General features: G+C 46.6%; 1 protein-coding gene and 1 long non-coding RNA gene across 5 annotated transcripts in view; one reads left to right on the top strand and one right to left on the bottom strand.

Annotated features, from left to right (window-relative positions):
- The window catches only part of Stard9 (StAR related lipid transfer domain containing 9), an 89,833-nt gene that overhangs the window by 26,318 nt on the left and 51,855 nt on the right, over nt 1–11,660 (bottom strand). For 3 of the 4 annotated variants that reach the window (XR_004118805.1, XM_031371569.1, XM_031371570.1), the window contains 8 exons: nt 11,533–11,604; nt 9,825–10,004; nt 7,461–7,512; nt 7,008–7,145; nt 6,380–6,465; nt 6,191–6,294; nt 2,337–2,527; nt 1,414–1,879 (listed from right to left, as the gene is read on the bottom strand). Coding sequence is in view for 3 of the 4 variants with exons in the window: in XM_031371569.1 (XP_031227429.1) it covers nt 1,414–1,879; nt 2,337–2,527; nt 6,191–6,294; nt 6,380–6,465; nt 7,008–7,145; nt 7,461–7,512; nt 9,825–10,004; nt 11,533–11,604 (1,289 nt within the window). In the remaining variant the exon portion in view is untranslated. Of the gene's footprint in view, nt 1–1,413; nt 1,880–2,336; nt 2,528–6,190; nt 6,295–6,379; nt 6,466–7,007; nt 7,146–7,460; nt 7,513–7,917; nt 8,009–9,824; nt 10,005–11,532; nt 11,605–11,660 lie in introns of those variants that run through there. The other variant, XM_031371571.1, reaches the window with a different exon arrangement.
- The window catches only part of LOC116090772, a 9,745-nt gene continuing 337 nt past the window's right edge, over nt 2,253–11,660 (top strand). Inside the window, exons 1-3 of the long non-coding RNA XR_004118812.1 lie at nt 2,253–2,463; nt 4,584–8,167; nt 11,493–11,588. This is a non-coding gene — a long non-coding RNA (uncharacterized LOC116090772). The remainder of the gene's footprint in view (nt 2,464–4,583; nt 8,168–11,492; nt 11,589–11,660) is intronic.

Here is an 11,660-nt window from a genome sequence, read left to right as displayed (position 1 = left end):
TGCATCAAAATAAGGAATATGGCATTCTACTTAGTTACTCTGAAAGATGTTGGGAAGCAGGCCACCCGCTCACTGTGTCCTACACTCCTTAGATCAATACACACAAAAGCAAACTGTTGACAATAGAGCCCTGGCTTCCAGAGGTCTCAGATACGTGTTGCTCCATCCCTGCCCCCAACTGCTTTACCTTACGGAAAAGTTTAACTGACCTACATTCCAAGTAATTGGCTATGTGAGGAAAAAGGGAACAGTTTTAATACTATAAAGAATCAAGCAGATAAATCTATGGTGTGGTATCATCTACAGAACTAACCCATTTTGCATACTGATAAGAAGAAATAGGAAAGAATGACTACAGGAACAGGTAGTTTATAAATCCAATTAGATCTTGATATGGAAAATCAAGGCACGCTTCAAGCAACCTGAGAAAACTGACTGTGACCCAGGTGTTAGCATCTATCAAGCTATAACCTGATCTTGGCAGGTATGATTTTGTAGGTATGATAGAACAGTTTTTATTTTTAGAGGTACATACTTAAAGATACAGGGGTTGAAATGACATGATATTGCTTTAAATCCTTTGGAAGATGGGGTGGTGGAACTCTAAATTAAGTGTAGTACATCTTTATAATTGCTCAAAATAGGTACTCCATAAGTCTCTCAACTTTTTGCATGTTTGAATGTTTTCCATAGCAAAAAGTTGACTTGCCTGCCCAGTTATTTGAAGGACAGAGAGGTGAGAAAATATGACAGCAACAGACACTGTGTGACTCTACTGAGCAAGGCCAAGGACACACAGAACAGGATACAGGCCTCCACTCCAAGGAATCTGGGAGATAATATACTCCCCACCCTGTGAAGGAGCCAACAGTCAGATCCAAACCTGTGAGGGGGTGTGGTGGGAGGAATCATGTGTCAAGTCAGGGTGGAGGCAGCCTGTGGGATCAAGGAAGACTAGGTGGAGGTGGGGGCAGGACACATAAGAACCTGCATCTGAGTTGGCAGTGGTGGCCCACGCCTTTAATCCCAGCACTTGGGAGGCAGAGGCAGGTGGATTTCTGAGTTCGAGGCCAGCCTCTTCTACAGAGAGAATTCCAGGACAGCCAGGGCTACACAGAAAAAAACCCTGTCTTGGGGGAAAAACAAAAACAAAACAAACAAACAAACAAAAACCCCTGCATCTGGACACATGCAAATGAGGCGAGTTCTTTGAAAAGAAGAAGCAAGCTGGGAACAACAGCAGCTCTGAAAGCTTAAGAAGCAGCCTGATTCCTAAGATATGCAAACAGAGAAGCCCAGAAGGACCAAAGGAATAAACACCTAGCCACCTCACAGACTGAAGCTCCAGGAGTAAAGCATGTGCCTGGAAAGCTGGGTTAACTCCAGCCAGGCTCCTGTTGACATCACTGGTACCTGTGTAGCTGGGGCAGGCGCCGGCTGCCGAGCCTTTGGAGACTGCAAGTTGTCCGTCTGCTTCTCCGCTGAGAACCTGGGCCTGAGGTCTTAGAGCTAGAGGCCCAACTTGGGGCCCTGGAAGTACCATCATCCTGGATCCAGAAGAGTGCACTGAGCTGCTCCAGTCTCCTCTGGGCCTCTAGCAGCCTCCGCTTCTTAATAATTCTCTCCAGCTGGAACGATACCCTTTTCTGCCTGACGTTCCACACTGTAGCCCGAGCAGTACGTCTCCGTAAGCACTGGGGCTGCACCACCCTCTCCTGCCTTTGGACCAGTGGGGATGACGAAGTCTGAGGAACTGTTGGAAGCCAAGCATCAGGTGCCTCAAAGGCCTCAAGTTCTTTCTCTCCTCCACAGTCGTCTTCTTGCTGTGTCTCTAGTAAGCTGGCTAGCCAGGTCTCTTCTCTGAGGAGCCACTGCTGGTCTGGGAAGCAAAAACACCCAGAGAGAAGGTCAGCGCTTCCTGCCTATGGCTGTCTGGACTCAGACATCTCTAGCCATGGCTAGAGCTGTAAGGAGTGAAGAGGGTTGAATAGAGCAGCGTGGCAAGGGAGAGCTACAGGGCCTCCTTACTGAAGGGGAAGGAAAGGAGGATGTGTAAGCCTCAATGGAACAGTGGACAAGGGGGGCAGATGGAAATGCACAGACAAGTGCGCCACTGGAGGGAGTCAGCAGAAGATGCATCATTCTGAGGGGCCATAGAGAAGTCCGCTTGCTTATTTCCAGCCCCCTTGTGTGAGCTTCAGGTCTCTAAAAGGAAGAGAATGCCCAGTACAAAAGATTCCATCATATCACAAAGACAACAAAGGTCAGAATGCAGAGGCTTGGCAGCATGAAACTTGAAAAGGCAGACGAAGCAGACCTTAGACGAGGGCACCTACTATCTTTAATCTGCTGGCTGATATGTGTCTGGTCCAGGTCTAGCTCCTGCTGGATTCTACTCTGTCCTTCTTTGGCTTGCTGCTTCAGAGCCTCCACATGGCACTGCTGTTGCTCAGCCTGGCCTCTGTAAGTTGTCTCACTATTTCTTGATGGCTGCTGGTCCTTGTCACACTGCTCTTCCAGCACGCTCCTGTGACAAAAAGCTCAGTCACCCAAGCAAATCAAACTCAGGACAAATGGGTGGGAGACTTCTATCCCTCTGGGAGCATTCCTGAATTCAGCAAGGTAGAAGGGGCTTCAGACATCTGGCAGCTTGGAACAAATAGGTGTGTTGTCATAGGCAGCTCATGACATCATAGTACAGGAGCAGAGAATAGACATTAGACTATCATCTTCTTAGAATTGTGGGTTTAGCAGAAACCCAAGTTCACTTCTCATAATGAAATCATAAGAGTAAAACAGATTTTTTTGTTGCTGTTTATTTTTATTTGCCTTGGTGTTTTGTTTTTGAGATAGGGTCTCTCTATGTAGCCCTGGCTATCTAGGAACTATGTAGACCAGGCTGGCCTTGAATTCACAGAGCTCCACCTGCCTCTGTCTTCCTGATGCTGAGATTAAAGGCATGTGTGACCACATCTGGCTCATAAGGAAATCATAAGAGTAAAACAAATATTTTATTAAAAGTACAAAAAGCTGAGTGTGGTGTCAAATGCCTTTAACGCTAATACTCTGGAGGCAGAGGCAGGAGAATTATAAGTTTGAGGCTAGTTTTCCTGTCTTAAAAATAAAAAGTAAAATAAAAAATAAAAGATAATGCTTTAGTTAAATCAAGCATCTTGTCCAGACTTAGGAGATGGCTCAGTGGATAGAGCATTTGCCACATGAATGTGAGGGCAAGGGTTTGGAACCCCAGAATACACATAAAAGCCAAGCAAGAATGGTAGCTACCTGTAATCCCAGCCCCTGGACAGCAGAGATGGGATACCTAGGGCAAGTTGACTAGTCTATAACTGGCAAGCTCTGGGGTCAGAGAGAGACCCTGCCTTAATAGAGTGGAGCCATTGAGAGACACTGATATCAACTTTAAGCTCTCTCTTTCTCTCTCTTTTTCTCTCTCTAATATGCACATGAACATGCGCGCACACACCCAAATCACGTAGACATTCAAGTATAGGAGCTATTCCTTTAAAAATGAAAGAATTAAAAGGGTTTCTACTAAAATTCGCCCATGAAATACAGAAAAAAACTCAGAAATACTGAGAAGGAAAACTGTTAACCCTGGTCACCAGCTACTTGTCAGGACTCTGCTATACTCTCCACTGTTCTCTGGCAGTTGTCCTCTGCTACCTTGGGGCCTCACAGAGTCTGCAGCAGAATTTAGGGGCGGCTACTTACTACTGCAACAGCAGTGAGAGCCTCTTCTGGGTTCTAGACATTTAAAGGTAAGCCCCACCCACCAACTTCAAACAAGAAAATTCGAAGAACATAGGCAACAGACTCCCAGGACAAAATTTCTTCCTGGTCTAGGTCACTACTATAAGGGGAAAAAAAAATGGCTTAGAAAAAGCTCTGGCCCTCTCAAATGCTCCCCCAGAGATAAATGAGGAATAGCAACCTAGGGTGAGGGCAACCCTGAAGCCAAGCCCAGGTTAAGAGTAGGAGAGACTGCCCACAAATCCAGACCGGGTCATGTAGTTTCTTCTGTTCCACTCTCTGGGCCCTTTGCCCAGTCATTAGCTTGAGGGCCACACCACCTGACCAAGGGCTAGTACCAGATGCTGGCTACAGTAGATGGATAGGCCCAGCCTACAGGCCCCACAAGCTGGTGGTGGTGAATGGTGGGGGCAGTCCATGAGAAAAGCCTTGACTCTGAAGCCCTTCACAGTCGGATGGATAAAAGAGCACATTGTTGGTGTTGATGAAAGGTCATGAGCCTACAGAGCTCTCTGGGGAGGATGGCTGACACAAGAGGACCAGAAAGGGAAGGAAGCAGCTTCCCTAGGCAGCTCATCCCTACAGCCATTGCGGCATGGGCGTGTGGGGATTACGCCCGTTCAGCTCCACCAGTCCTTATCACAGGATCCCTGGGAAATGGATAAGTACTCTTACTTTAGAGGTGAGGAAACAGGCTCAAAGAGAAAGGGAACTGTCTGAGATCACACAACTTTTATGTGGTAGGGTCAAATGTGAATATGTTCACACAATTCCAATGCACCTTTCTATATCTATAGCCCTTTAAATTGCAGTGTCGTTCCTGTGAACTCTACACTCTCAGAAAAACCAGATCTTCAATCTGTCTTCCCAATGAAACCTTATCCAAAACAAATTCTCTTTCATGGCTTCCCTACAAAATAAGGGGTTCTTTCTGAGAAAACAAGAACTTCAGCCTCAGCTCCAAATTCTTCTTGGCCTTGATACTCTCCACCTGTGTCAGCTTTTCCATCTCGCCCTTCATGCCACTGGCCCCTAAAGATCCACAAATCCATAAATTGACCCTAGGATCAGCCGTCCCTAAACCTTTGCTGCAGCATTGTTCATCGTGGGAGCAGCTCTGTGAAGATGCTCTGCTGCTCACCCAGCTCCCAATCCACATCATCTCCTCCCATCAGTGTCAGATGAGACTATCTTCACCTGCCATCAAATGCTCCAGGCCAGAAGAAAGCGCTGGATCCCTCCAAAGAGGCCAAGGGTCACAAGAACCTGCTTCAAATTCTTGGAAGTGCTTGATAGTCTTGCTAGTGAGCTCACTGGGGCTGAGTCCCCTGATGACTTTCCTACAGTTAGACCTGACATACAGGTTGGTTTGGCTAAAGGAACAAAGGAGCTTCCCAGGGCCAACCCACCAGGTATCCAGTCAAGGAAAGGATTCTGTATAGAAAGGATAATGATGAAGTAGAAAACCAGCTGCTGTCAACTGCATATCCATTAACTCAAGACTTCAAAGTTGATCACAAAGCAGGTGAAGCAGGAGGGTGAGCAGAATCTCAATATGTTTCCTCACTGTTCCCATAGGTCCTGATCTCTCATGTGCAGGGCTCTGCATTGTTGGTTGGGAGAATAAAAGAACTACATTTTAAAGAGCCGGAGGAAGCCGTATAATCCGGAGGCTAACAGATATACATACTATGAGCGCACATACAGGTGCACTGAGAACTTAAAGAACTCTGGGGAAGGAAGGGTCAGAAGCAGCACCAAAGATGTCTGCCAACACTTCCCAGATAAAGCTTGCCCACAGGGGAGGTGCATGTCTTCTTTCAGTGAGAAGAGAGACAAGATACCAAGCAGGATGCAAATGAGGGAAGGCCATGGCTATGTCCCTGTCAGCTACAAACTCAGCAGCCAGCTCCACATTTTCAGATTACTCAGTCTTTCATTGCTGTATCAAACACTTGAGAGAAACGACTTGAGAAAAGGATTTATCTTAGCCTACCAGTTCAGAAGTCCTAGTCTATGGGAGACTACCCTGCAGTTTGGGCATGAGCAAGGCTAGGGGCACATGTGGTGGTACAAAGTGGCTCACCTCATGGTAATAGGAAGTGGAGAGGAGGACAGAGGGAAGTGGAATAAGATGCACCCCCCAAGAACACGCCTCCAGTGATCTATTTCCTTGGGCTCTATCATACCTCCTAAAGGTTCCAGAGCCTCATAGGTTATGCCACAAGATGGAGATTGGTCTTCAAGGCCCAAGCCTGTGTAGCACATTTTATTTTCAAGCCAAAACACTTGCCCAAGTCAATCTGGAACTAATCTGTCCAGACCTTAGTTGTTATACAACCCTCTCCCAACTTCCATTCTGTTCTGGACTAAGAAGCAAACGTAGGAGACACAATTGCGACAAGCAGCAGAGTCTCACCTCTCCTTCCCGAGCAGAGGACAGAGACCCAGTCTTGAGGCACTGACATCTCCATCCAAGTCCAGCCATTCCAAAGAGCCACTGCTGCTATGAGCCTCTCCAACCTGAGACATGGGAAAGAGCAGTGATCCCATCAGTGTACTGCAGGAGCCTCCCTAGCAGCCACTCAGAAATCACGGCCATGCCTACCTTGAGCCTTTGGTGCCGCAGCGCAGCGGCCTCGGCTGGGTGGTTAAATCGGAACCTCTGTGCTTTCCCCAGGGTTATGACAGCTCCTGTGACGCACAAACCCGAGTTCAGTTCACAACCATGCCCTGAGACAAACTGTGATACTAAGAGAGAAACTCATGCCTCCAACAAGCTACGTTGATATATATTAATTATACATCTCACAGTTATAATCAAATAAACATCAGGAAAAATTCCAGGTAGTGTAGTCAGAGAAGTTTCATGAAGAGGCGGGCTCTGAGTTCAGCTTTAGAGAGTGGGATTTAAGTAGATTAGTACTAGAGGCACACCAACACAAAGTCTTTACAGCAAACTACCAAGAACTGCAAAAAAAGACAGACTTCATTGAATCCTGCCCTATGTTCCCATTATCACAGATGAGGGAACTGAGGTTCAGATAAACAAGCACAAATTTCCATGAGTCCTTCTCTACTCTTGGGTCCTAGAATGAGGAGGATTATGTTAGAAAGTCTTCAGGTCTCTGGGTAAAGAGGCTGAGTAACACAGGACTCTTGCTTCACTCTGGGCCTATCAGATTGAAGATGGCCATCACTCATGCAGACATTCCCTGGGAGGTAGACAGCCTTACCTTGTGTCAGACGGCAGGAAGCAGTGACCTCACGGCCATTGACTATACAGCGTGCCCCTCGGGTAGGCCGGAGAATGACCACCCCACAAGTGCTGGTGATCGTGCAGTGGTTTCTCTCTATCCACTGGCCCTGAAGGACTGAGGGGGCGGAGGTGACTTGAGTTAAGAAATCATTCAGGAGAATGCCTCTTCCGATTTTTACAAGTTCCAACCCAACACCTAGAATATTTCCCAGCCCAATAACAACAACAACAACAAAAAACTCCTACCACCTGAAACCAACCACCATATAGTCTCTTAGTCTCTCCCATATAAGCCACCTCCTTCCAAGTTCCAACTCAAAAGCTAGCAGCAGAAAGAGAAGCAGACCCATAACCCTTCAGAGACTCCTTTCCACTTCCTTTATTCAGCTTCCTTTATTCAGGCACAAATGGCTGCCTGTGTGTCACCTACCGATATCCTGCTCCTGGTCAGAATCAATCCTTCCTATTTTTGTTGTCCCCTCCTATGGGGAGGAAAGAAAGAAGCCGTTTTAATAAGAATAAAGAGAGACACAGCCCTGCCCTCAAAGCATATCAGATGTGCCTTCCATGCCTAACTCAGCGTTCTCAGAACCATTTCCCGACCTCACTAGGCTGCTGACCTTCCATCCACTCGCTCTGCAGTCCAGGGGGACACTAGCAGTAGTACACACCACTGCCTATTTGCAAAGCCCAACAAATGCTGACAACCTCCTTTCTGCCCTGTGGCCTGAGGTCAAGGCCTAGCTGCTGGTTAGAAAGTTGACAGTAAAAGCAAGGGGGCACACATCTACTGCATATACTTCATTCTCAGAGCAACTAAGGCTAGTGTGGCCCACATTTGATCCAGGAGACTCAAAAACTTTTCCTAAAGATTTATGGATTGTTACCTTCTTGCTCCACAGAGGAAGCATAACAGATGCCAAATTCTATGAAGGGTTAACACAAACAGGGGGAAGGCGTCTCTAGAAGCGAAAGGAACTGGAAGAGAGTAGAAGAGAGCACAGCAACTGGTGTTAACACAAGCAAAGCACTGAATTAGTCCAACCGAGGCTCTGGGCCCTCGGTTATGACAAACCCACTGCAGACCACACAGCTGTTAGAAGGTAGCAACATGGCGACAAGGATGCTGACTTGAGGGTGTGTGTTTCTTAAGTAACCATTTGCTATGTCCCAGGTATTATGCTGAACATTTTGTAGACATGTCTTACTTCTTTTTCTTTGCTTGCTTTTTGAGCCAGTCACCCATTTTGTAGCCTGGGCTGGCCTTGAACTCTCAACTTCTTGTCTCAGACTCCCAAGCGCTGGGATCAGTGGCATCTATAACTATGCTTGGCTTTGTTTAATCCATTAACAACCGCAAATGTTTGGTGCTATTGTATCCTTCTTATAGGCCAGACATCTGAACCTCTTAGAGAACAAACTACCTAAAAGACCCATTTGCTAAGTAGGAAAGGTATGGCTCCAATTCAAGTCTCTGAATCCACCACCCATGTTCTTCTCAGCCTTACCATAACACCTCTCCAATGAGAGATTTCCAAGGTGACTAATATCATCAGTAGGCCACACTATTAGCAGCAAGAACAGGGAGACCGTGTAGCTTTCCCAAGCCAGCGTATGAGAAGGATCCCGGAAGCAATGAAGTTTTAGCCTTGCCCTGTGCCCCTCTACCTCTCCTCCCTGCATATTAGTCAATGGTGCCAACTTCTATCAACACTGCTAAGGGAGGAGCATGATGGCTGATCTCGGTTGTCAACTTGACTACATCTGGGGTCAACTAAACCCCAGCAGTTGGGTACAGGGTTTTAGGATCCAGATAGGAGGCTTTTTCTCACTTTCCTCATTTGAGGTGAGAAGACCCATTGTGTGAATGGTCTCTATAGGATTATGTTTGAATGCTGGGTCTCCAGTTAGTGGGACTGTTAGGGAAGAATTAGGAAGTGTGGCCTTGTTGGAGGAAGTATGTCACCAGGCTTTGAGGTTTCAAAAGTCCACACCAGGCCCAGTCTTGCTCTCTCTCAGCCTGCAACTTTTAGATCAGATGTTAGCTCTTAGTTATTAATCCACTGACATGCCTGCCTGCCTGCCTGCTGTCATGCTCCTGCCATGATAGGCTTGGAGTAACCCTATGGAACTATACAGAAGCTCTCAATGAAATGCTTTCTCTCGTAGTCGCTTTGCCCATGGTCTCTCTTCAGGGGTCGGGTGGAGGGGAGGCATCTCTGTCCTTGTTGATTTGCAGGCTCAATGAAAGTGTGAGAAGAAAACTTTCTAGACTCTTGAATTTGCCCATGTTTAAGCAGCCTGAATGTGTAGTTTAGAAGCTCTGATGGTTTGTTATCTTCCTCTTAAGCAAGCTGGCCTCAAACTCCTGAGCTCAAGGGCCTTCCTGCATCACCTTCCTGAGCAGCAGGGACCATAGGCAGGGTGTCCTTCTCGGCTTACACTGACTATATTTTCGAGGTTAGGATTTCGCTCTCTGTAACTGCACCCCTGTGCTTCAGGAAGTCAGAAAAGCAACGGAAGAGGTGCCATTCTTACCTTAATGTGAAAAAATTACGGCACAGAAATAATGAGTCAGTTACAGGAAAGCATCAGTGGCAGTTGAAAACCAATAATCATGCTGATTCCCAGCTTCCTCCAGCCATTTACACAAAACCCAAACAAACCCCACTCTGCAGCTGCATCAGATCCCTGAGGCAGCTCTGAGGCCTTGGTCTGGATCCCTAAAAACATGGCTGTGAGCTCCTTTCTGAGCCAGCCGTTGGGGAGGGAGGAGATGAACCAGCCTCCTCACCTTGAGGTGATAAAGCACAACGCCTGTGCTGAGCACATCCTCCTCCAAAGCCATCAGGTGTGGCAGGCTGGAGTCGATGACCACCCTGGCCCTCTTCCTGTTGATGTCCACACCATAATGCTCCATGAGTGCCTGCCGGTCATTCCGCTTCTGAGTCCAGTGTTGAGTCAGCGTGTCTATCTGCAGAGTACAAGGGATGACAGACTCCCTGTGCGGGGAGCAGACTGAGGTCCACTCTTACCTACTGCCTCCATGTGTTACTCCCTCCCCCACAAACCCAGCTGTCATTATTCGGAACCTCACAGAGGTCCTTGTACCTTCGCATCTGTGAGTGCTTCATGTGTTTTAATCGTTCTTTAGTAAGCAAGTGTTACTTTTATAAATGGCAGCTTAAATTTTTCTTCAGTGAACATACATTGTTCTTTTTTTTTTTTTTTTTAAAGATTTTATTTATTATTATATGTAAGTACACTGTAGCTATCTTCAGACAAACCAGAAGAGGGCGTCAGATCTCATTGCAGATGGTTGTGAGCCACCATGTGGTTGCTGGGGGGTTTGAACTCAGGACCTTCAGAAGAGCAGTCAGTGCTCTTACCTGCTGAGCCATCTCTCCAGCCCATACATTGTTCTTTTAACTGGAAAACCACGTGGTTTTTTGTGGTTTGAATGTGAAATGCCCCAGAGGCTCCCGTGTTAAAGACCTGGTGCCCAGCTGGCTGCACTGCTTTGGAAGGTGATGGAAGCTTTAGAAGGTTGGGCCTAATCAGAGAAGTACCATGTTCCCAGCCCCTTCCTGCCTCCCTTCCGGTGTCCCCACTGCTGGGACATGGCTATCTTTGTTCCATTATGTTCCTTGTACCAGGTAATCTGTACATGCTTCCACACTGCTGCTGTCCCAAGTCACTCTCCCACTTCTGTGGCCTTGCTTATGTCATCTCTCCCTCATACAAAGTGCCCGTCCCCCTCCCTAACAACTCTATCAATCCCTCAAGGTCGAGTTCAAAACCAGTTCTCTGTCTTCCAGAATATGACAACTGTTCCTAAAATTATAGGGCATGGTGATTTCTCCCTTATCAGACACGTCATGAAACACCAGCCTCTGTGTGTCTTAATGGTCCATGCCACCCGAGGCAGGGACTCTAGCTCTTGAAGCTTCAAACTGAGCGCTCAATCTGTGAATGCATGCTAATTGCCTGACTTACTAAGAAAATCATTTTTCTAGGCTACTCATACTATCCAAGAAAAGCTACCATGAGCCTAAGAAAATAAAATACAAACATACAAAAAACAAAACAAAACAAAAAAAACAGTTACTATCAACTAAGGCAAACACTTTCTCTACTCAAGGCTCAATGGAAATAAAAATGATTTCTGAACTAGACAGCTGCTCTCCGCCCCACTGAGGGAGCAGACCTAGAGGAAGAATGACAAATGGAGATCAAAATTATTATTATTATTATTATTATTATTATTATTATTATTATTATTATTATTTTATTATTTTTGGTTTTTCGGAACAGAGTTTCTCTGTATAGTTCTGGCTGTCCTGGAACTCACTCTGTAGACCAGGCTGGCCTCAAACTCAGAAATCTGCCTGCCTCTGACTCCCAAGTGCTGGGATTAAAGGCATGAGCCACCATTGCCCGGCAAGATCAAACTTATTTGCAGGATACTGGAAAGTTTTACAAGGTCCACTGAACACACCTACCTTCAAATCACTCTGGGAGACTAGGTCCTGCAGGCTCTCATCCAGATCATCATTTGGTGAGCTGAAGTTCCTCTAAACAGAGAGAGAGAGAGAGAGAGAGAGAGAGAGAGAGAGAGAGAGAGAGAGAG

Source organism: Mastomys coucha, unplaced genomic scaffold (assembly GCF_008632895.1).
Source record: "Mastomys coucha isolate ucsf_1 unplaced genomic scaffold, UCSF_Mcou_1 pScaffold15, whole genome shotgun sequence".
Lineage (NCBI taxonomy): Eukaryota > Metazoa > Chordata > Mammalia > Rodentia > Muridae > Mastomys > Mastomys coucha.
The sequence above is the reverse complement of the archived record's forward strand: the minus strand, read 5'-3'. Positions and strand labels throughout refer to the sequence as shown.